Source organism: Narcine bancroftii, chromosome 8, assembly GCF_036971445.1.
Source record: "Narcine bancroftii isolate sNarBan1 chromosome 8, sNarBan1.hap1, whole genome shotgun sequence".
Lineage (NCBI taxonomy): Eukaryota > Metazoa > Chordata > Chondrichthyes > Torpediniformes > Narcinidae > Narcine > Narcine bancroftii.
The window spans coordinates 151156346-151181746 of NC_091476.1; the positions used below are offsets into that span (position 1 = coordinate 151156346).

The 25401-nt window shown below is 42.4% G+C and overlaps 1 protein-coding gene across 7 annotated transcripts in view; it reads left to right on the forward strand.

Moving 5' to 3' along the window:
• The window catches only part of LOC138741375 (phosphatase and actin regulator 4-like), a 155135-nt gene that overhangs the window by 35721 nt on the left and 94013 nt on the right, over positions 1-25401 (forward strand). For 2 of the 7 annotated variants that reach the window (XM_069895345.1, XM_069895344.1), the window contains one exon: positions 19349-19431. The exons of 2 other annotated variants lie outside the window; for them this stretch is intronic. In XM_069895345.1, coding sequence (XP_069751446.1) covers positions 19356-19431 — 76 coding nt within the window. In that variant the 5' untranslated portion in view covers positions 19349-19355. Of the gene's footprint in view, positions 1-14170; positions 14213-19344; positions 19432-25401 lie in introns of those variants that run through there. 3 more of the 7 variants (XM_069895346.1, XM_069895352.1, XM_069895350.1) reach the window with 3 other exon arrangements.

Genomic DNA, 25401 nt, shown 5'->3' on the forward strand with positions numbered 1-25401 from the left:
TCATTGGCGTCTGTGTAACATTCCTATGGGTAAGGCTGTAAGATTTGGAGATTTACAGATGAAACAGGATAATGAAGATAGTTTTGCTTCAATCTCTTTTGTGATCTCCACCACCCCCCCTAAAATTATCAGTTGAAAACTATCCATTTTTTAATGAAAAGATATTGCAAATTGACAAGCATAATTTTATTGTTTTAAATATGAAAGCATGATGTAGCAAAATTATCCTGAGAATTGCCTGATGCGCCAGTGATTGCTGTCGTACTTCAAGAAAACCTTCTGCTCTTCTGGTGTAGAGATTCATATATTTCTGTGGTTGTGTATAAATATCTTGGTTCAAATTTTGCAACTCTTTTAGCCTACTCAGAAAAATCCAGTCAATCCACTCCTCGTTGATTACCACTGTGATTCACATTTTAAATGTTAAATTTAGACCTGCAGCACAATAACAGGCCCTTTCGACCCACGAGCCAGTGCCACCCAATTACACTAAATTAACCTGCAATCCCACTACGTTTTGAAAGGTGGGAGGAAATCGGAGGGCCTGGAGGAAACCAATGCAGACACAGGGAGAACATACAAACTCCTTACAGATAGTGCCGGATTTGAGCCCTGGTTGCTGGTGTTGTAACAGTGCTGCACTGACTGCTATGCTAACCGTTCCACCCCTTTACCAAGTGACAATCAAACAATTTGCCACACTTTGCTGAAGAGAAATTAAATTTTTTGATTCCAAGCAGAAAAGGAAAATGCCTCTCCTTCATGTCAGTGGATGAGACTCCATCCAATGTTTAGCTGGCACTTGAAGGATGACCGTCTTTTGAAAGAGTATTCAGAGTTGGAGATATTGGTTGATTAATCAGAGTTAAAAGTGGGGGGGGGGGGGGATTGATTCTCTTCCAGCATGGATATCAATTGAATAGCAAATTCTGGTTGGTGGTTATTTCCATGACTGCCTGCCTCTCATTACCTGTTAATGGTCTCATGGCTAAAGAGCAGCTTGACTTGCAGAAGGAAATGCTCTGGATTGAATGTTGACTTTTTTTTATAATTTCAGTTTTCTATTGTGGAAGAGGTTACCCCCAATTAATAAAAGAATTGCTGATGTGTTTACAAACGATGACTAGATTCTAATTGGTAGTGCTGTTTTACACTCCTGGTTCCAAATGGATGTTAATTTGTCAAAATGTGATTGTAATTGTGCTCAGTGCTTGAGACTCCGAACAGATGTGGCAGCTCCAAAGGGGACATCTATGAGATGCTATGAACTATCATAAATAGCAAACAATGTGCGCCATGATAATCTCATGGCCTGCATATCCCCTTCCACTATTGCTGCCAAGCAAGGGGATCAACATTAAATAGCATGTAATAAGCAGGACTATATTGCAACCAATAGATTGGATTGAAGGTCTGCAGTTCTACTGCATCATTGGGGCAGCATGGTTGGTGCAGTGGTTAGCACAGCGCCCTTCGTGGCAGCAATTGGGACCGGGGTTTGAATCCCACACTGTCTCTAAGGAGTTTGTATGTTCTCTCTGTGTCTACGTGGGTTTTCTCTGGGGGCTCTGGCTTCCTCCCACCATTCAAGACATACCAGGGGTTGTAGGTTAATTGGGTGTAATTGGGCAAACTCGTGGGCCGAAATGGCCTGTACCATGCAGTATGTCTAAAACTATTAGTGTTCACAGCCATGTTAAACCAGAAGTGCTGCATACACAATCCATCAAGGCTTCTTACTGAGAATCCCACCATCACAGAAGCCAGTCTTCAGCCAATTTGATTCAGAGGTTGGGATAAAAGGACTGGATACAGCAATAGGGCTGGGCAGCATCCCAGCTAAAGTGCTTTAAACTTGTTCTTCAGTTCTAGATGTACCCCTCACCAGGTTATTTCAACAATGGCATTATCTAAATAATGTGGAAAGTTGCTCGATGGCTTGCTTACAAAAAGCAGAACATATCCAATTTGGCAAATGGCCAGTCAATCATCCACAAAGTAATCAATGGTATTTGCATACATTCTACAAATGATCATTTGCTCACTTGTCTCTCATTTGAGTTTTGCTAGGAGCACTTTTTCCAGCCCTCATCACTGGAGCTAAATTCCAGTGGTGAGAGTGAGTGCCCTTGATTTCGGATGATACAAAGGACTTGACAAAATTGAAATTAATGACCATTCAAGAGAAAACACTTTGATAGTTGGAGTTGGTACTTGTGCAAAGGAAGAGGGTGGTTGTTCTTGGAGGTAAACATCCCAAGACCAAAATATAATTGGAAGTATTCCTTGGGGTAATCTTGGCCCAAGTGTTTTATGTTGCTGCATTAATTACCTTCTTTCCATCATAAGGTTATGTGTTCAATTTCCATTTGCTCCTCAGCAAATGAAGTGACCTATGCCAGAATACTGCAAGACCTAGACTAGAGTCAGCTATGGGGTGGTAAGTGACATCATTCATATCACAGGTCCCAGACAAAGGCCATCTCCTGACTATCTACCTGTGATATTTAGTATAATGTTCATTACAGATTTCCAGACCATTACCAATTTCTATACCATTAACATTCCAGGTGTTACCATTGACCAGAAATTAAAGTGGATCAGTATCTATGCAAGAGGAGGTCAGAGGCTAGAAATTGAATAGTGAGTAGCCCCTTTTACACAGAGCTTTAAAGCCAGGTTTTTTCTGTCTTTCCAGCTCTGTGTATATTAAAACAAATCGAAGGCGGATTGGGTGGTCCAGACTTGCCAGTCTTTGATCTTCCGGCGGAGGTGGGGGGGGGGGGGGTGAGTAGGCTCAGTGGTGGAGTGTATTTGACTCATAGAGCTGGCTCTTTTCATATCTGTGTGAACACGCAAGGCTTCCTAAGATAGGTCATGTCTACAGGAATATCACGGCTAGTGACTCCTGACCTGCCATTTCAAAGCGTAAGCACTACCTAAGGAATAGGTGATGAAATGCACTCCACTTGCTTGCACGAGTGAAGCTTCAACCATATTTGCAACTGAACACCATTCAGGGCAAAGCGTATGAAGTTATGCTGGTGAAGATTAAGGAAAAATGCTTATGTTGAAGATAACTAGTGTTCAAACCTGCAATAATTATTGCATCTGAATGCGCCCTGGAACTGAAATGGTGGGGAGAGAGTCAACACCAAGAATTCTGATTATCTACTAAGAACCACTCCCAGGGTTATAGGAAGGCAGTACAAAATATTGTGCAACGTAAACAGTGTTTGTGATAATTCTCATGCAAATTATGGTTTGCAAATGAGAGTACTCAAAGTATTTCCTGCACTGGAGTGAGTTAAAATCAGCCGCACAGAATTACTGAAGTTGCCGCAGTTGTTTTTCATCTCATACGCGCAAAGTTACTGCATGAATGTGGCTTCAGGGTAAAAATTAAAATAAGCTCCCAATAATCTCAAGTTTCAGGCCTAATCTTTCACATGTGTTCTTTCTTCACTTCCAAGTCGATATCCATTTCTCTCCAGTGATACTAAGCGCAACATTGGCAGTCATGTTCGTCCATGGCTTTTGTCCTTCAACATTTCTCTTGTCAGAGGAAACAATTAGAAATTTCCCTTCATTGTTCTCGTAATTGAGTACAGGCTGTCTCCAGGTAACAAACTGGTTCTGTTTTTTGCAGACTTCGTAAGTTGCTTTTGCCCATAAGTCGGAAGATGTGCAAAAATCATTTGATATGATGACCATACCTCCAGAGTAATGTAATGAATGGCAGCAAATGCACAAAATTTCTAAGAAAGAGTAATTACAAAATATGAGGAGCGAAAGAGAGAGGACATTTGTAGGAATAAACCCATTGGGACTTTTGAATTTGGTAATATTATGGGTACGCATTTGTACGTAGGGGTGTCTGGAAGTTAGGCATTCGTAATCTGGGACATGTACTGTCTGTTTGTCAGCCAGTTGAAACATTCTTATTAGATTACTATCAGGAAAAAAAAACAAAAAGAGAGACATATTGAGGGGAGAGGTTAATTGGAATAATACTTCTCTGAGTAATGTGCAAAGGTGTGGTGAAACTGCGTTATTGCCATTTTTTTGTCAATAATTGAATGAATTGGGTGTCCTTGTGCAACCCTTTTGTGTGAGAAGGGTTGACAAGGATTGGCGGGAGAGGCAGAGGTTGATAGGTTATTGATTAGTAAGGGTGTCAAAGGTTTCAGGGAAAAAGGAGAATGTGTTTGAGAGGAAAGATATGCTTCAAGTGTCAGAGCAGACTTGAAGGGCCGAATGATCAAATTCTTCTTTATCATATGATCTGAAGACAGGACAACGTCAGATTTTTGACAAGTGAGATTCATATTACAATTAAATTACAGTTTCTAAATGTCTTCAAGTCAATTTATTGTTTGTGTCCTGGGCTAATAACACTGGACAACAATTCTTTTCAAAAGATTTGCATCCTTAAAAACAAATTGGAATGATAATAGAGAATTTCAAGCTGAACACAAAGATTATTTCACATTTGTTGCATCACATAGGAAGTTGAAGTACATTAAATGAACATTTATTGAATTTAGCATGTTTAATTGGATAATGATGTTCAAATGACATAAAATGCTTTGCCGTTGACTTTCATTTGCACTCAGCGTCTGATACCTCTTGCTGGACACTGACACAATAGTCAACCAGCATTGACGGATTCCAGTTGCCCTGATACCTTTTTTCCATGGTCACAGTGTCCTTGTGAAACCTTTCACCATGTTCATCACCGACTGCACCAAGATCAGCAGGGAAGAAGTCCAAGTGTGAATGTAGAAAATGAATTTTCAATGACATTGCACTTCATGTTTTTGTATACAAAAATAGCTTGCATTTAAAAATGTTTGATAGAAAAATTTTAAGGTGATTTTCGTGATCGCAGCCTAAGATCCATAAAATACACCCAAAAGTGTTCAGGAAGTGTAATCTGACAAAAATACCTCAATAAAATTGCAATTTCAGATATCCAAAGCTGTTGCCAGCAAAAATGCTATTGGAATGTTACAAAAACCAAATTGGTTTATTATTTTGTATTTTAGGGGAAAAGATCTGACATTTTCTCATTCTGGCACCCGAGAGACCAACATTAATGTATTTCATTCTAAACTAACCAGAGGGATGGCCAGCTAAAAAACTCGGTTGCATCACCAATCACCACCACTTCTTGGGAAATCAAGGATGAGCAATAAATGATGGCTGTATCAGTGGGGTCCTAAAATCTGAATAAGTACGACTTTTCCTGTGACTAAGGTGCATGTACTTGATTAAACAAAATTACAATGAATGGTGCAAACTCCTGATGTTATTCTGTGCTTCTGTTTCCTTCCCCTCACCCCTGCACCTTGCACACTCTCGGCAGCTGGTCTACCACAACACTGTCACATCTGAGAAAAGTCCTCAAAGCATTTTAATTGTGACGGATTGTGTTATATTTTATATTATGTACAGATGTTTTTGGAAGATGGAGGGGGGGTATTTAATGTAGGTTACAAACATACACAAAAACTTCACAACACAGAGCTCTGCTCAAGCCAGACAGTCTAGGCTCCCAGTGTCTTTGTAGAGACAATGGAAACTGCTTCGCTGAAGGACTTCACAAGTAGGTGTTAATTGGACATGCTGTGGAGTAATGGATTATTGTTTTGGAAAGCAACAGATGAACAGACTCAAGAAGATTTGGACCAGTGACGCAGTCTGTCTGAATCCAGTTTGCTGTTCTAGAATGTCATGTGGATTGTGAGAGAGAGAGAGACTGCTGGCTTTCTGCAGTGGCCTTTGGAAGCTTGTTTGAAACTCCATTTTGAAGATAGGTTGTGAGTTCTGAGGTCAGCCTGTTCAAAGCCCTTGTGGTCCACACAAGAGGAGATGGATGGTTGTATAATGTTTCGCCTGAGATAAGGGAAACATAAAAAGAACTCTGTGGTGGCCTGAAAGATCATCTGGAAAACCCTGATGGGACAAGTTTCTTCGGCAAGACACTGAAGTGGCTGATCGGAAAGAATCAGTTGTGTGTGTCCAATGAGCAACAAATCTCTTTGAAAACCAACAAGAACGTTCCTGAGCGGTAACTTTCAACCACCAAAGGCTGATGAGGATTCATAAATGTTAAATTCTGTGCACAGTGTAAGAATTGCCTGATAGATACCGGTGAACTTAGAAGAGTGAGAAGTGAGATTGGACTGTGAATCAAAGAACTTTTCTGAACTTGTATGCACCGTACATATATATGCACTTAGAATTAAGTTAATAGTAATAAGTTAAAAGTTTGATCCTGTTTTTATGTTTATAAGAAAATTAAAAGTAACTTTTGTTCAAGTAACTATTTGTCTTGGTGAATTTCTATTGATGCTGGGTTTTGGGGTTCTTCACAGAGTCAAAGTCCTTGAGAATCTTTTTGAATTTAATGGTCATTAAGATAAAGCTCGCTTCTATTGTGTCAGGAAGTTGTGAATTCAGGGGTTTGAACTCAGCCTGATATTTCTGGAAAGTGCTGAAGTCACACTGCATTGTACAAGTGAATTAAAACGTTTCACAACACTGCTTGGTGAAGAACAGAGAGCTGTGTTTTGGGTAGGATTTATTCCTGAACTAGTTTCAGATATAAACAGATTTGTGTAATTTTGGTGTTCTGTGGAATTTGATACTCTTGCCTGTTTGTATGGCAATGCCTACATTATAAGTTATAAATTGGCTGGGTAGTACATGGTGATGTGCTGAGGCAAGTCCTTCTACCTTCAATGTCCATCTGAATTCTTGACTGATAAATCAATACCTCAGGTAAAAGATGACCGAATAATTTTAACCTAAGTTTGTCTGGATTAAGCCCCCGACCTTAAGATAATTTTCTTTCTGATTTAAATGTCACCAGCAGAACCTATCTAATGTAGTGATAGTTGGGTCACCAATTGATTTTTACAGATGTTATGCAAGCAATTAGAAAGCACTTTCCTTAGACCCATTCTCTGTGTAAGCTATCTGGAGTCTCATCCCTTTCAAGTGGAGCTATTATTCCAAAGCAGTTAATGTCTTGTCAACAAACAAGGAAAATCAGTCAGGTGTTTAGATCTATTTTCCATTTCTCATGTTGAAAGAGGATTTTTTACTTTGTTTTAAACCATGTGATATGAAGTTATTGTTGAAAACAACAAGCCATGCTAAAAGCAACTTTGAAAAAAAATAATTTCCAGCTTTCTAACTGCTATAATTTGCATTGCAAACTTGCACCTGATTTTGTTTTAAAGTTGTCACAAGTGCTAGCTAGATTAACAATTAAATATGCCTTCTTTCACAAATGTGGCTTGCCCTCCACCACCATGAACTCAGCCCTCACCCGCATCTCCTCCATTTCCCCCACATCTGCCCTTGCCCCCACCCCCAGATGCAACAAACACAGAGTTTCCCTTATTCTCATCTATTACCCCTCCGGCCTCCACATCCAACAAGTTATCCTTGGGAATTTCTGATACTTACAACAGGATCCCACTACCAGATACATCTTCCCCTCTCTGATTCTGTAGGGACCGCTCTCTCCGTGACTCCCTCATGCACTCACCCCTCCCACTAATTGCCCCCTCCCTGGCACCATCTCCTGTGATTGCAGGAGGGGCAACACTTGCACCCACACCTACCCCCTCACCTCAGTCCTGGGCCCCAAACTGGCTTTTCACGTGAAGCAACATTTCACTTTTGTATCCGCAGGACTAATTTGCTACATTCAGTGGTCCCTTTGTGGCCTTCTCTACCTCGGAGAGACTGGGTACAGATTGGGAGATTGCTTTGCTGAGCACCTTCATTTCGTCCGTAGAGACCTCCCAGTCGTCAACCATTTCAGTTCTGTGTCACAATCGCATGTCCGTCCATGGCCTATGTACTATCCCACTAAGACCACCTGAAAATTGGAGGAACAACACCTGATTTTCTGTCTGGGCACTCTCCAGGCAGATGTCGTTAACATCGAATTTTCCGATACTGCTAACCTGGTCTCTTCTTCCCTCTCCCTCCTTCCCTTCCCTTTTCCAGTTCTCCTCCCTTCCTTCCCCTTCCCTCACCTAGCCATCCCTCCTCCCCTTGATCGTTGCTGTCCCCTTCCTCCCTTCTACACTTATCACCTCCTGCTTTTGCGAGCACACCTCCCCCTTACTCTTTTTTCTCATACACCTGCCAACATTTTTCCGTACCTTGATGAAGGGCTCAAGCCCGAAATATTGGTTATGACACTGTTTGACCTGTTGAGTTCCTCCAGTATTGTGTGTGTTTTAAGTCTTACTAAAAATTCACTTTAACTTGTTAAACAGATGGTTGATTCTCCACAGCTCCATTTTCCAATCTTCTTTCCATATCACCTCCATATTCTTGCTTACTTCTGCCTTGCCAAATCTCTGGACCTTTTCTTGAAGGCGCAGATTCTTGAATTCTAAAAACAGAAAAGAAAATGAATTTGAGACCAAAGATCAGCTGAACCATGGTCATAATGCATTCTTTCTTTGGCTTGGCTTCGCAGACGAAGATTTATGGAGGGGTAAATGTCCACGTCAGCTGCAGGCTCGTTTGTGGCTGACAAGTCCGATGCGGGACAGGCAGACACGGTTGCAGGGGAAAATTGGTTGGTTGGGGTTGGGTGTTGGGTTTTCCTCCTTTGTCTTTTGTCAGTGAGGTGGGCTCTGCGGTCTTCTTCAAAGGAGGTTGCGGCCCGCCGAACTGTGAGGCGCCAAGATGCACCGTTTGAGGCGATATCAGCCCACTGGCGGTGGTCAATGTGGCAGGCACCAAGAGATTTCTTTAGGCAGTCCTTGTACCTCTTCTTTGGTGCACATCTGTCACGGTGGCCAGTGGAGAGCTCGCCATATAACACGATCTTGGGAAGGCGATGGTCCTCCCTTCTGGAGACGTGACCTACCCAGCACAGTTGGATCTTCAGCAGCGTGGATTCGATGCTGTCGGCCTCTGCCATCTCGAGTACTTCGATGTTAGGGATGAAGTCGCTTCAATAAATGCTGAGGATGGAGCGGAGACAACGCTGGTGGAAGCGTTCTAGGTGCCGTAGGTGATGCCGGTAGAGGACCCATGATTCGGAGCCGAACAGGAGTGTGGGTATGACAACGGCTCTGTATACGCTAATCTTTGTGAGGTTTTTGAGTTGGTTGTTTTTCCAGACTCTTGTGTAGTCTTCCAAAGGCGCTATTTGCCTTGGCGAGTCTGTTGTCTATCTCGTTGTCGATCCTTGCATCTGATGAAATGGTGCAGCCGAGATAGGTAAACTAGTTGACTGTTTTGAGTTTTGTGTGCCTGATGGAGATGTGGGGGGGCTGGTAGTCATGATGGGGAGCTGGCTGATGGAGAACCTCAGTTTTCTTCAGGCTGACTTCCAGGCCAAACATTTTGGCAGTTTCCGCAAAACAGGACGTCAAGCGCTGAAGAGCTGGCTCTGAATGGGCAAGTAAAGCGGCATCATCTGCAAAGAGTAGTTCACGGACAAGTTGCTCTTGTGTCTTGGTGTGAGCTTGCAGGCGCCTCAGATTGAAGAGACTGTCATCCGTGCGGTACCGGATGTAAACAGCATCTTCATTGTTGAGGTCTTTCATGGCTTGTTTCAGCATCATGCTGAAGAAGATTGAAAAGAGGGTTGGTGCGAGAATGCAGCCTTGCTTCACGCCATTGTTAATGGAGAAGGGTTCAGAGAGCTCATTGCTGTATCTTACTCGACCTTGTTGGTTTTCGTGCAGTTGGATAACCATGTTGATGAACATTGGGGGGCATCCGAGGCGCTCTAGTATTTGCCAAAACCCTTTCCTGCTCACGGTGTCAAAGGCTTTGGTGAGGTCAACAAAGGTGATGTAGAGTCCTTTGTTTTGTTCTCTGCACTTTTCTTGGAGCTGTCTGAGGGCAAAGACCATGTCAGTAGTTCCTCTGTTTGCGCGAAAACCGCACTGTGATTCTGGGAGAACATTCTCGGCGACACTAGGTATTATTCTATTTAGGTAAATCCTAGCGAAGATTTTACCTGCAATGGAGAGTGTGTGATTCCCCTGTAGTTTGAGCAGTCTGATTTCTCGCCTTTGTTTTTGTACAGGGTGATGATGATGGCATCACGAAGGTCCTGAGGCAGCTTTCCTTGGTCCCAGCAGAGCTTTAAAAACTCATGCAGTTTGGCATGCAGAGTTTTGCCGCCAGCCTTCCAGACGTCTGGGGAGATTCCATCCATACCTGCTGCTTTGCCACTTTTCAGTTGTTCAATTGCCTTATATGTCTCTTCCCGGGTGAGGACCTCATCCAGCTCTATCCTTAGGGGCTGTTGAGGGAGCTGGAGCAGGGCGGATTCTTGGACTGAGCAGTTGGCACTGAAAAGAGATTGGAAGTGTTCTGGCCATCGGTTGAGGATGGAGATCTTGTCGCTGAGGAAGACTTTGCTGTCTGAGCTGCGCAGCGAGCTTTGGACTTGGGGTGAGGGACCGTACACGGCCTTTAGAGCCTCGTAAAAACCGCTGAAGTCGCCAATGTCTGCGCTGAGCTGAGTTCGTTTGACGAGGCTAGTTCACCACTCATTTTGGATCTCCCGGAGTTTGCGCTGAAGATGGCTGCGTGCGCGACGGAAGGCTTGTTTCTTCTCTGGCCAGGACGGCTTTGTAAGGTGAGCCTGGTGGGCAGCTCGCTTCTTTGCCAGCAGCTCCTGGATTTCCTGGCTGTTTTTGTCGAACCAGTCCTTGTTTTTCCTGGAGGAGAAGCCCAGTACCTCTTCAGTGAATTGCAGTATGGTAGTCTTCAGCTGATCCCAGAGGGTTTCAGGGGACGAGTCCGTGTGGCGGATTGCATCCTTGAGCTTTGCTTTGAGGTTTGCCTGGAAGCTTCCTCTCACTTCGTCTGACTTCAGGTTTCCAACATTCAACCTCTTTCTGGGGGCTTTACTGTTCCTGGACTTTGGCTTGAAGTGAAGGTTGAGCTTGCAGCGAACCAGCTGGTGGTCAGTGTGGCATTACACGCTAGGCATGACCCTGGTGTGGAGCACATCTCGTTTGTCTCTTTCTCGCACCAGGACGTAGTCCAGGAGGTGCCAGTATTTGGATCGGGGATGCATCCAGGTAGTCTTCAGGCTGTCCCTCTGCTGAAAAAGGGTGTTTGTAATGACAAGCCGCTGTTCTGCGCAGAGCTCCAACAGGAGGGGCCCATTGTCATTGCACTTGCCGACACCATGGTTGTCCAGGATTCCTGGCCAGGTTTCTGAGTCTTTGCCGACGCGAGCGTTGAAGTCGCCAAGGATGACAACCTTGTCGGCTGTAGGGGTGCGTTGGATGAGGTTGCGCAGATCAGTGTAGAACTTGTCCTTTTCTGCTTGTCCCGCCTGGAGAGTTGGAGCATAGACACTGACGAGGGTGATGCGACGCTTGTTTTGAAGGGGGAATCGCATGGACATGATCCAGTCCGAGTGGCCTGTCGGGAGGTTTTCGAGTTTGGAGGCAATGGCGTTCTTGACCATGAAGCCTACACCAGATAGGCGTCATTCATCCATAGGCTTGCTAGACCAGTAGAGTGTGTAGCCCGCGCCGCGTTCTTGGAGCCTGCCTACATCTGCAAGGCGGACTTCACTGAGAGCGGCACTTGGCATTGATGTGTTCTTTTACCAGTCATTCAGTTTACTTCAGTGCTTTGATGTGTGACTAGGATGGCTGAAAGGGAAGGATGACTCTTCAGATTGTTATCACGTTGTAAGCAATGTTTAAACCTCTCCAGCAGAGGAATCGGCAAGTAAAATTGGGCTACAAGTCTTCAAAGCCAATGCTACTGCTTTTTGCTGTTTTTACTCTGCTTCAGTCCCCTCCCACCTTATCTGTGAGCCTCTCCCTGACCAGATAATCTCTGATGTATGTTTGATTTTTAAAACCTGCTAACTTTGTATGAAGCAAGTGGAATAAATAGCTCTTGCTCTAATCAGGGAATGACAAATCCTGCAAATTTATTGCTAAATAAATCCTTAGGCTCAACATTTCAGTTTTATTGTCAGAAGCGAGGTGGAGTGAGGCAGGCGGAGGCACCGGTCCGGGCAGAAGCGAGGTGGAGGCGGTGGCCCCGGCCTCGGCAGAGCGAAGCAGGCAGAGGCCCCGGTCCGGGCAGAAAGAAGGAGGCGGCGGCCCTGGTCCGGGCACAGGGAAAGCAGTGGCAGCCCCGGCCCCGGTCCGGGCAGACGGTAGGCGGCGGAGGCCCTGGTCCAGGCAGAAGCGAGGGGGAGGCGGTGGCGGCCCCGGCCTCGGTCGTGTGAGGCAGGCGGAGACCCCGGTCCGGGCAGAAGCGAGGGGGAGGCAATGGCCCCGGCCTTGGCAGAGCGAAGCAGGCGGAGGCCCCAGTCCGGGCAGAAAGAAGGAGGCGGCGGCCCCGGTCCGGGCACAGGGAAAGCAGCGGCGGCCCCGGTCCGAGCTGTATGGTCCGACCTAGGAGGGGAAGCAGGCCCCTCCAGCCCGGGAAGAAACCTGCATAGGAGAAGGCCACTCCGATATAAAACCTACGACCGAAGGACCTCGCTGCCACGTCCCAGCTTGCTTGGTCACGGCACACGAACCATGGGTTTAAAGGGTGGGGCCAGTACTGCGCACATTGCACTCCACCTAAAAGCTCCTTTGCGCAGGCCCGAGGACATGTCCATGTCCTCCCCCTCCACATCCTCCCCCTCAAAAGATGCTTACAAACTCAAGCTAGCATGCTGGAACATCAGAACCATGCTAGACAAGGCTGACAGCCACTGACCTGAACGTCGGTCTGCCCTCATCGCACATGAACTCCTCATAATGCATAGTACTGTATTTAAGATTCAAGGCAACATCAGGCCTTGCACACGCTCATATTCCTTGCATAATTTCCTCATGAAAGGAAAAAAAAATTGGAACTATGGTATTTTTGGTTTGAGGACATCTCTCGTGTATTTGTTGTGCAATCAGATCAGAATGATAAAGATGCAGGGTTCTATTATCAGTAAATTTCAGAAACTTGTGCTATTACTTGCAAATACCTGGTATAACTTATATTTGGGATAGTGTTTCTAAACACCTGATTTGGAGCTGATTGTGAAACTGATGCAAGAATGAGGAGGAGAATTGTATCGTGTTTTGGATTCCATCAAAGCAAGAAACACTTGACATGTTTTAGTCTTGATATTTTCTGCATACAGTGCTAATATTTTACTATGCTTGCTAAATCAGGAACATCGTTCATCTTGTTTCTCATTTTGTATACTTTCAGACAAAGGATGAATGAAAGGAATATTCTTTAAGCTTTTCGGTTGATGTCAGAAACATGAGTGATCAGTGCTCAATTAGAGACTAGTAAATTGCCCTGTGTGACAGAGTATATAGAGGTGTTTGGGAGATAAATTGGGAAAGATTTGTTAGAGCAGGTCACACACAGTCACTTTAAAACACAGAATTTTTTCAGGAGTGCTCAGACTTATGATGGACTGTTATTTGCAAAAGGCAATAAATGTAACAACATGCAGTGGCAGCTTTGTCTGGAAAACAACTTACTGTCTGGAAGGTCATGTGATCTTTGCAGACAGAGCAGCTTTCCAGAATGGAGAGAGGACATTGGTTCCAGAGGGACAAGCTGGCAACCTTTGTAAGACGACCTGGTCAAAGGAGAAGACTGGCTGTCTGGTGTTTCCCTTTGAATAGGCGATCTGTGGTGACCTGAAAGAAAGAGGTTATCATCTGGAGAACCCTGAAGGGGGCAAGTTTTGTCAGCAAGACACTGGAGTGGCTGATTAAAAAGGAATCAGTTGTAGATGTCCTGGAGCAAGAAAAACTCTCTCTCTGGAAACCAACAAGAACCCTTCTGAGTGGTAACCATTTACCTGTTAAGCACCAAAGCCTGGTGAACTTTATTAATGTTATCTTCTGTGCACAGTACAAGAATTGCCTGCAACAAATAAGATTGGACTGTGAACCAAAGAACTTTGCTGAACTTACACACACATTATACACACATGTGCTTAGAATTCGAAGGGGTGGGGGGGGGAGTTAAGTGAGTCAATAGAGATGAGTTAAAGTTTGATTCTATTTTCATGTTCAAAGATAATTAAAAGCAACTTTTGTTTAAGTAACCCTTTGTCGTGGTGCATATCTATTGCTGCTGGTTTTTGGGGTCCCCTGAACTCGTAACACCTGTTTTTTTGTGTTTACAGGTATGCAGCAATACCTGTCATCATTTGAGGAGGAGTGTGGAAGTGAGTGGGGGACGAGTTCTCTTGATAATAGCACTTAGGAATAAACCTCGCGGAGCTCCATATTTGATTTGAATAAGATGTGGTTGTAGCGATGTGCTACAGACAGTGCTAAAGCAACAATAACAGAAACATTTGGAGTTGTACTCAAGAATGCTTTAATTGAGTCTCTAGCCCAAGCTTATACGATTTCCGTTTCCATTACTCTCGGCAGAAAGAACGTCATTGGTCCATATAAAGGACTCTTACCGCACACAGGCTTTCTCTCCTTGATGAAGAGGGACTAGTGCCTTCTTGGGAGCTGGTCTCCCTGCTGACGTGCGACCACACTTTTGGAAGCCGGTTTCGCTCGATAGTGAGTGGGCTGCCACATGGTGACCATTGCTTTATTTCTGTCTGCCATGGGCTAATAGTGCAAATCTGAGAGCCTCTATTGTGAGAGCAAAGATTCTTGGTGTATGACCAACAAAATGATCTCTACAAGCAACTTGGAAAGGTGGAATCTAATTCTGAGGAATTCTACTCAGAAGGTTCTTGGCTGGTGAAATTGTAATGACCCGATCTGGTTAGTTTAAAGATCTATGCTACCGATCATCAGGGAAGTTGAGAGTAAGCTGTGTGTGCAGTGGTAGTAATGGATAATACTGTACATACCAAATTCTTGCAACAATGACCTAGAATGATTGATCTTCAGATAATTGTATGCAGGAGTGCTGTAATATTACTGTGGTTTTGATTCTAATTTGTTAGTGTTTGGATGATAACTGTGATTTCAAATGTATACTGTATCAGGAGCTGCTAATAACACAAGCTATTTCTGAATCTCTTTATCTCTCGTCCCTTTTACTATTTTATCCCCTTTCTTTCCTCATTCCCTTTTGTTCATCTCTCTTGCAACAAGCTCTTTCCTTTATTTTTATCTCCTTTATGATGCTTGATCTTTAAAAATTGAGATTCAGAATTGCTCGTTCAGAATGGAATGTACATGCAGTAGTTTGTTACTGGTCCCTCGGCGAAAAGCAGGAAACGGGATGACATAAAAAGAACATCTTACACTTATTATAAAATAAATCCACTAACTTTGTGAAGAAGTCTATATTGTTACACTGACATCTGTGAGGAGGTGTTGGCACAGGAAGTGAATTGCAATTGCAAGTTTAAAAATAAAAAGAAGCACAAAATACTGGAGAGACTTGGTAAATCCATTACTGTGTGAAAGAGATGATCTTGGCTCATGCTTTTGAAGGCACTTTAGCAAGCTACCCAAAAGATGATGGAGACTATTGAGTCTCCAATGCACCAACTCCTTGTCTTGATTAATTCTCAATGCTGAAATTCAATATAATGTAGAGATGCATTCCTTAAGAGAAATTCAATATAATGTAGAGATGCATTCCTTAAGAGAATTAAAACTTTGGAGCAGCAGTAGGCATCTGGTCTTTTGAGTCATGTCTGTCACAGCTGGGTTGTACATTCAAGAAGCAACTGTACATAGAAGTGAGTAAATATATTCCATTGGAAAAAATAGCATATAATTTAAAAAATAAAGTCACATGATTTGAACAAATTTGGGAACCGTACATGGAACACAACAGAGAGGGCTTACTGCGGACCTCCACCCCCTAAAATGATAAAATGGGAAGAAGACAAAATGACCTGATCCAGTGTGTAAAAGTAGATGACACAATTTTCTTGTTTATTTTCATTGTGTGATGACATTGTATTGTATATGTTGAATATTTAATGGGTTTGGAGGGGAGTAGGAAGGAGGGAGAGGGGATAAAGGGAAGAAAATGCTCAGTCTGTCATTCTCAAGATTGGATTCTGTGCCACTCAATAGGGAAATGTTTGTGTGTATTTTGATTGATATGGTTCATAGTGTGAAAAATAAAAAAAATTAAAAAAAGAAGCAACAATTGAAAGATCATTGATCTGACCAAAGAGTAGAATGAAAAGGCAGACCCTGACGGGCAAACTTCATAGCTTTTCTTTAGCCTTTGCCTTCTCAGTCATATACTAGGCACCTGCTGTTCTGTTGCATTTATCTGCCATACATAACTGCCTCAAATAATCTTTCCTCTCATGGTTGGCATAGCAGTTAGCGCAACACCTTTACATTGCCAGCAATCGGGACCGGGTTGAATCCATCATTGTCTGTAAAGAGTTTGAACGTTCTCCGCATGTCTGCTTGGGTTTTCCCCAGGGGCTCTAGCTTCCTCCTGTATTGGGGTTTGTTGGCCAATTAAGTATAATTGGGTGGTGTGGGCTCGTGGACCGAAATGGCCTGTTACGGTGCTGGATGTTAAAATAAATTGAGCATAGGTAGCCGGGTTTTGCATGACAATTGGGAAGATTATAAATAAGCTTACACTTGCAGTATTTAACCAAGTTAAAATGAAACCTCAAATGTTATTCCTGGACTGCAGTGAAGTTCTTGATTTCGTCCGGGATCTACTCTTGGCCTTGGGTCAAACTGCTGGGCTTCACCCTCAAAGTCACAATCTAGTGAGTTTCCTTTGGAGGAAAATTGTGTACGTGCATGTGATATCAAGTCACAATCGGGCTTGTGTGTTAAGAATGGTGATTCAGGAATGGTGTCATTTAGCATTGTCAAAGGTGATGCACAGGAAGAGAAAAGATTATAAAATTGAAGCCTGTACATTGTATTCTGACCCTTGTTTCTTGTGTAAAGTGATGGACTCTACAACATTCTTGTTTTGGGCTTTTACTGAAGGCAAAGGAATTTAATCAAAAGCTAAGCTTTGCTTCGTGTATGCCACTGTGCGGTTCAAAGCAAGCAATGACAATTATTCTGATATAGGCTCAATTACCATATGTGGTTATTCTCCGTTTGCTCGGAATTAAAATGTAGGATGTCACTACTGGGTATGCTCAATATATTGCCACAGACTGCAGATGCACTTCTACAGACATCTTATTTGCTGTCTGCAGGCACTGATGCTCTCTGTTCAGCAGAATTTGTATGTGTTTTTGTATGTAAAATGAGTCCCCATGGCTCACTGCTGAAGCATTTCATCCTTATTTAGATTTCAAGGTGACATTTCCACTGAAGACATTTCCAATAAGAGCGTAGTGTTTAACTGAATTGTTGCTGGAATAATTTTCTTCTCATTAAATCTCATTCGTCCTTTGAAGCCAGCAATTGATCAGTTTCATTGGGGAAATTATTTTTGCTCTGTCTGTCATTCTCAAGATTGAATTCTGTGTTGAGTCTCCTGTTGCTCTCATACCTTTTGATACCTCATTGAGTTTCAAATGAGGTGGTCCTGCAGTGTGAAGGTATGCACAGTGGTTTCATTGATGTTAAAAGCCATGCTTTTGGGTAAGACTACTGATTAGACTGGACAACACATTTTTTCAAAAGGTTTTCTTCCTGAAAAGAAAATGGGGATTATGATAGACATCTTCAAGCTGAGCATAAAGACAATTTCAGAAAGTTTTTAGGAAGTTGGAGAAACATTAAATAAACGTTTATTGAATTAAGCATAATGTACCTTTGAGCCAAGGTCTTGGATTGATTGCACAACAAATGTGAGGAGCCCAGGGTCTGTCTTGGTCACCAATTTTACAACCAATGTAGAGCTCATAGGCAGTCCTGCTGCACCTTTAAGCATTAAGTGTATGCTTGCCACAAATATAAAAGAATGTATCACAGCTGTTGTGACATTGACAAGATATTTCTGCTGTATTGAATCTTCCTGAAGACAATAAATGCTATTGTTAAGTTCACTCACTATGCTATTGCTGGAAGAAAATGTTCATCAACATGTATTCTGTCTATATTAATGTAATGTAGAGCATCTGTATAGGGGAGGTGCATTTAGAGCCTTTCTGCATCTATCCTGACTAAGCATGCCAGGCCTAAGACAACATTTGCATAGTACCTGCACTGAGTGCATACCGAGGCATGCATAGACCGACCAAAACAGCTTGCTTTGAGGGCAATATTAAAATATGACAGGAAATCACAAAAATAGGTTATAATCTAAAAATAAATGGTACATGATCAAAAATTTTTTAAGATGGTTTTCTTGAGCAGCAGCCTAAAATCCATAAAATGCACCCAAAAGTATCCAGGAAACAAATTCTTCAATGTCCAATGATCAGAATTGCAACCTGTAAATCACACATGTCAAACTCAGGCCCATGGGACAAATTTGGCCTGTGATATAATTATATTTGGCCCGCAAGATCATATCAAATATATATTAGAGCCGGCCCGCTGGCTGCCGCACCAGTATAGCGTAAGCACAGCTAATACTACAAATCCCAGAATGCTTTGCAAATGCGTTGGCGCCGGCCCGTCAGCCTGCTAATCGCCCCCACCTCCTCTCTTTACTTTCATTGGCATCTGCGACCTGTCGCCCAACTCACACGTAATAAATCCCTTATGAAAAATGGCCAAACGAAAGACAGAAAACAGGACCTTTCAAGACAGCTGGGAGGCAGACTATATGTTCATCATTTTAAAAGACAAACCTGTTTGTCATTGAAGCAAGTTGTTATTCTTTTGACTTGTTGGCTTGTGAAAAAAAATACATTTAAAAGGAGCTTAAAGGCTATAGAGAAATATTATTTATTGAATATTTTATTTCTCATTTGTTAATGCTTCTTCTGGAAAGAGTTTAACCAAAACTATTATTAAACATTTATTTTAATAAGAAAAAGTTTAACATTACATATGTTGAAAGAAGAGAAAACATGCATATGTTGTTGAAAATTTTCAATAAATATTTAGTTTGGCCCACGACTTAGTCCAAGTTTTTAATTTTGGTCCTCTGTGAATTTGAGTTTGACACCCCTGCTGTAAATCAGTGATTCTTTCATGGAGGAAGATTAGCTGCAAACAACTTGCAGAATAGTGATTAATATTTTATCAACCCTGCATTTGCAGCTACTCCACAAATCAAGTAAAAGTTCTTCATCTGTATTTGCAAATAGTCTAATACAGCCATTCAGCAACATCAAAAAAAACCCCAAAATGTCCAGATAATAGAAGCCTGGAATTATTCAGATGATGGGGCATTATCTGTGGAGAATGAATTTGTCCTAGTGTTTTGGGTCAAGATGATGGAAGGTCATCAACCTAAAGTGTGAAATCTTTTTCTCTCTCCACAGATGCTGCATGTTTCAGGGCAGGAAGAAACTGAATGTCTTGGATGGGGGACTGAGGGCATGCTTGAAGAGGTTTCTAAAAGAAGGTAGGGTGATGGGAAGTGGAGGAACCTAATTAGAGAAAGGTGGCTACTGTTGGTAGATCAAAGAGGAAAGTGATGAATATTACAGGTGGTAGGTGCAAGCAGCAAGCAAGCTTCAGGCAAGATGGTGGAAGACAGTGGTTTTCAACCTTTTTCCCGACTCACATACTGCCTTAAATAATCCCTTACCCTGGCATCTTATTGCATAGGTGCTCGATGGTTAGTAAGGGATTACTTAAAGTGGTATGTGAATGGGAAAAAAAGATTACAAACCACTGATGTAAAAGCAGTGGGAAAGTTGAAAAAAGAAGCAAGAAGAGCTGGATATATGTTGTTGGGAGAGAAAGAAATGTGGAGATACTGTGAGAATGCTAGTTGAAGAATTGCTCATGGATTGTTTATGCGTATAACCAAGTACCAAACAGAAAAGATGGGTACTTGTACAGTACATTGCCTTGCAGTGTTTTTTTTTGGGGGGGGGGTAAAGAAATTTCCATCATGCAACAGTGGCTGAACTTGCAAAAAATGGTCATTTTGCTGCACTGATTTGACACTTCTGATTGTGAATCTTTCCTAATGTTAGTACAAGTAGAGGATGATCCACTGAGATGTTGTATTGAGCAGCTTCAAAAAGGTCAAATACCATAACCAGATCATGACAAATCAATAGGTTTAAACCACACAACCTATCCTTTGAGGAAAATCTTTTCCAGAACCACATCTTCGACCGCAAGGCCATCAGGCCTTGGAACGTCCTGCAGAAACTGAGAAACGAGGACTCGATGGACCCGGTGGGATGGTTCCCCGAGTAGACCGTCCAGGTCATCTGGCAGAATGCCTCATCACCAGGGCTCACAAACAAGCACCAGGACTTGGCTTGGCTGACAGTGAGAGGAGCCCTCCCAGTCAGATCCTTCCTGTACCAGGAACATCATCCACCAGGCCCGTTGTCCTAGAGATGACTGCAGTGGAGTGGAGACTGTTGCCTGTTGAATAAGCATTGACAAAGTACTGCTGTACATCTTGTAAATAGTATGTATATGTTGCAGGAAATAAATGATTAAAGTGGTGAATGTGATGGTAATCTCTTGTCCCTGTGCCCTTGGGACCTTGCTGATCTAAACATTTTCTTTCTCTTGTGTTGGAAAGATTTGAGCTGACCAATAAAGGGTTTTGAGGTTAAGATGGGTTATAAGTGCTGCAAACATTTAATTGGCATTTTAAACAATATCAAGAAAGCGCCAGAAGTTGGGAAAGGCTAAATTTCAGTTTAAAATCTTGAATTTGGATAGTAAAATTCAGTTACAGGCCCTTCCAGCCCACGCCACCCAATTAACCTACAACCCCCATATGTTTGACAGGTGGAGGGAAACCAGAGCATCTGGAGGAAACTCACACAGACACCAGAAGAAAGTACAAACTCCTTACCGACAGCACTGGATTCAAACCTGGGTTGCGTTGTGTTGTGATAACTGTGCTGTGACTTTACAGTTTGATTAGAAGTTAGACATTTTTTTGCCGCAACCTGCAGTGAAACTGTCCATGAATTGCTTGAAAAGATTTGGATAGTGGCTTTTAAATTATCAATGTTGGAGAAGGTAGTAGATAAGAGTGCATATTTGATTTGAGATCCACTGATCTGACTTTGAACCCACTGAAATAATGGGTTGTATGGCTTTGTGTTTTTATACTGTAACTGTTGGAAAATTACAGCCATTCCTGCTAATGATGTATGCCCATGGTTGTTGCTCATGGACTTTGGTGCCATTTTTGGAGGAATCCTTATTATCGTAATAAACCTGCATGTCCCCAGTATCTCCAAACAGGCAATATTCATTTGGAATGAAAGTACAGTGTTTTGATTTTGTGTATCAGAGATTTCTTTGGAAGATTTTTGACCACAAATTTGGAAAAACAAAAGTTATTTTCTAATGGTGGCCTGAAAGCTTGTAACATGTTACTGCATCAGCATTGTTGACTGTGGTAGGAAGATATATTGGCTGTTGATTCCTGCTCTCGAGTTCTACACATCGTTTCTTAGCTGGCAAACATGTCAAAACAAGAAGTTGCAAAAAGACAGGAATTTGAAGCAGTGGAGAGGATCAGTTGTTTGTATGGCAAGCAGAAACTTGCTGTTGAATGGATAATGTTTTCTATTTTCCCTTTCACTCTGTGCTTTTATAAATTTAAATAATGCATTGAACATTACTGCCAATAACTTAAATTGGGACTCAAGCACTTAAAAGATTTGTTTGTCATTGATTTAGATTTGTGTATTTCATATTACAGGGTACTGGAGAAGGCACAGAATAGGTTTTCCAAGAATGGACCCGCACCTTGAAAGATTAAGTCTCTGTGGGAGAGACATGTAGCAAACATAGGGAGGCATTCTTTTCACAAAAGGGAAAACTTTTGGAGAAGGTGCTTTGCTTGCAATAGGGTGGTGGAGTCCAAAACTGCAAGCCATGTTTATATTTACCAAAAATGTAAGAAGGAAATCATGAGAAACCTATTTGTGTAGAAAGAGCAAGGATTAATTGAGCTTAAAACAGGTATTTATAATGGAAAATAAGATAAAATAAAGATGCAGAGGATTGATTACTAGAAAACTTCAGAAGGGGCTAGACGAAAAGTTGAGGGAAGGAGGCACAAATGAAGCACGAACTGCTTGGTTAAATGGCTGGGATGCTGTTTATATCAGTCTTCTGAGCTGCCTTGGTTGCTACTGTCACGTATTGGCAACTACAATTTTTTCCGAGCTTGAAAATGTGCCTGCACATGCAATGTGAGACTGAGGGCTTTTTGTGCTCAGCCTCAATTAAAACATTTTATTTGTTTTTCAAATCCTGAAAAATGGAGCCGATTGAAATTTTGACTGAGTCAGGCGGCTGTGTTGTGTTGTCTCTGATGTGGGCTGGTACTTATCATTAATTTCAATATGGCACACTGGAGACTGACAGTACACAAACTCCTGAATTTGTACTTGTGTATGCCCTGGATTCTATTGATGACAGTGGTGTCATTAACGTAGTTCTTTTGGCAAGTGTATGTACGTGCTAATGCCATAATAGGAATGATTTCCTGAGGCTTCTATGATCTGCACTCCTAGCGGTGCTTGCAGTGGCAGAGAGCTTTGACTGGATTCCACACCTAATGCTTGGCACTCGTGCAGCTTCTGCTCTACTATGTCACTAATTTGTTCCTGGGATCTTATGGCTAATATTTCCAAGCAAACTAAGTGAAGGTTTGTATTGTGGACAACTTTTGAAGGAGGGAGAAAGCTAAATCTCATCGAACTAACACGTGGATACAAAAGATCCAATGGTGCCTTTCTTCCCTCAGGATTTTGTTGAACACTTGTTCTGTAAGTGTTGACTTTGATGCATTTAGATTTATCCACATTGCTTCAAAATACAGTGGGGCTTTAAATAAATGCAATATTTGTTTTCTTTCCATTTTTCCAATGAAACATGAAGCTCTGGCAGTGGACCTCTTTGTTCATCAAACTTCTCTACAAAGGTTCCTCTCACATTATTTTTAAACAAATTTTATGCCTCAATTAAAGTAGGTTATCTGATGATATGCATATCATGCAACTTTTTGCCATGTTTCTTCATTAGAATATGACCAGACTAAAGATATTTACAGGTTATATAAAGATCATGGAAGATATTTTATGAATGCATGTGTTTTTTTTCTTGCCTGTTTTTATATTTCAGTAAAAAACTGTGATTTGAGGATGTAATTTGCTTCTCTGGGCCAGGAAAAGAATCATCCACCCAGAAATCTTTGTGTCACTGATGTTAAGAGAAGCACATCAAGATTAGTGATCTTTTAAAATATGACTATACTGTTCTTCCCATTGGGCTTTTCTTTTTGCCCTTGTGCTATAAGAAGACAATATTGTGAACATTTTTGGGATGTGGAGCAAACCTTGGCTGGCAGGGAGCAGAATTGAGTTCAGGTGGTCAGCACTCCATCATACATAACTTCTTTGGTAGAAGCTGGGAGTGGCAATGAAAAAAGAAACATAAAACTGGAGGGAGTGCAGTGATCAAAATGACAAAGTACAGTACAACTCCAATTATCCAAAATCCTCAGTTATCCAAAATATTTTTAGAGTCGAACTGACTGGGGACATTGGGCTCCCAGCGGCAGCAGCAGAGCAGGGAAAGTCAGGGTTCTGGTGGTGGCAGTAGCACAGTGGACCTTGGGCCCCCAGTGCCGGCAGCAGCGCAGGGGACCTCAAGCTCCTGGGAAGGAGCGGGACCCTTGGGCTCCCGGCACGAGCAGGACCTTGGTGGGGAAGTGTTGGTAATCGGCAGTGGCCAGCATTTTTTTTGGTGAGAATTAAACTTTGTTTTAATGCTTAAAAAGCCTTACCTTGTTGTTTGTTGTTGTACAAAGACTGTTGCAAGTAATTTGCTGTTGCTACTGGGCTGTTCTTTAAAATGACCAGTTCTCTGAAAAAACTGTTTATGCTAAATAGGCCCAGTCCCAACCATTCTGGATAATTGGAGTTGTACTGTACATTGCCTAAGTTTCATCAAATCAACTAAACAGCAGGAACAGAAAATGTTGGAAATATTTAGCCGGTTAGGCAGCATCTATGGAAAGGAAGCAGGGTTAGCAAGTTAGCAACTGTGGCTGAAGTAAAAACACAATGCTGGAGAAACTAAGCAGGTCAAACATCATAGTGTTCACGCTAGAAGGTATGGAGAAAAATGACATGCACGCACAAAGCCTTGAAGTTGAGGCTGGTTTAATTGCACTGGTCGTCACATTCACATGGGCCCCAGGCACTGACGTCAGGTCATCACAGCCCCGGCCTGGGATTGGCCAGCGTTCCCGCCACAGCTCGCTGTCTTCCTGCAATGCGGGAGGTCACCTGGGATGACAGTTGGTGTCACCCCGAGGTCTGCAAGGACGCCGCGTTTGTTGGCTATTTTGTGGGCCGGTCCACATCTTCGTGTGTGGGGCCGCTAAGATATAACCAACATTTCGGACTTGAGCCCTTCAAGTATATCTTGCCCTTGATGAAGGGTTCAAGCCCGAAACGTTGGTTATGTGTCTTTGCTATAGAAAGTGCATTGTTTGTCCTGCTAAGTTTCTCCAGCATTTTGTTTTCACTTCCACTTCCTGGTCTGCAGACAGATTTGATCATTTTCTATTTTTGTTTCAGATATCCAGCAAGTGTATTTTTTTTAATTAAGAAAAAATCAAGAAATGCATCCACTTGATTCTTTGGTATCGATTAGATTGTTGGAATGCAGAACAAAGTGTGGTCTCGACCAGTGCTTGGGGTGATCTAGCTGGGTTCCATGATCTGCGAATGGTTTCACTAGTGGGTGTGAAAATTTTAATCCATTTTTTAAAAAAAATTATGAATAAAAACATTTTGAGGTTGAATGAGTAGGTCTTAATTTGTGGGGTATGGCTTGAATCCCTCAACTAAGCATGATAGGAAAAGTCAGAAAGATTATTCTATTTAGAACATTCTATTTAGAACAGAGGGCGGCATGGTTAGCGTAGCGGTTAGCGCAATGCCGTTATGCGCCAGAGATTAGGACAGGGGTTTGAATTCCACACTGTCTGTAAGGAGTTAGTACGTTCTCCCTGTGTCTGCGTGGGTCACCTCCGGGGGCTCCAGATTCCTCCCATTAGAAATGTACTGGGGGTTGGAGATCAATTGGGTGTAATTGGGCGGCACAGGTTCATGAGCCAAAAGGGCCTGTTACTGGGTTGTATGTCTAAATTTGAATAAAAATAATTAAATTTAAAACTATTTAGAGCAGTGGTTCTCAACCTTTTTCTTTCCACTCACATATCACTTTAAGTCATCCCTGTGCCATTGGTGCTTTGTGATTAGTAAGGGATTGCTTATGTGAGTAGGAAGGGAAGGTTGACAATCACTGCTCTAGACCTAATTGTTAGTGAAATATTTTGCTTGAGAAAAATTGCTATTGGCCCATT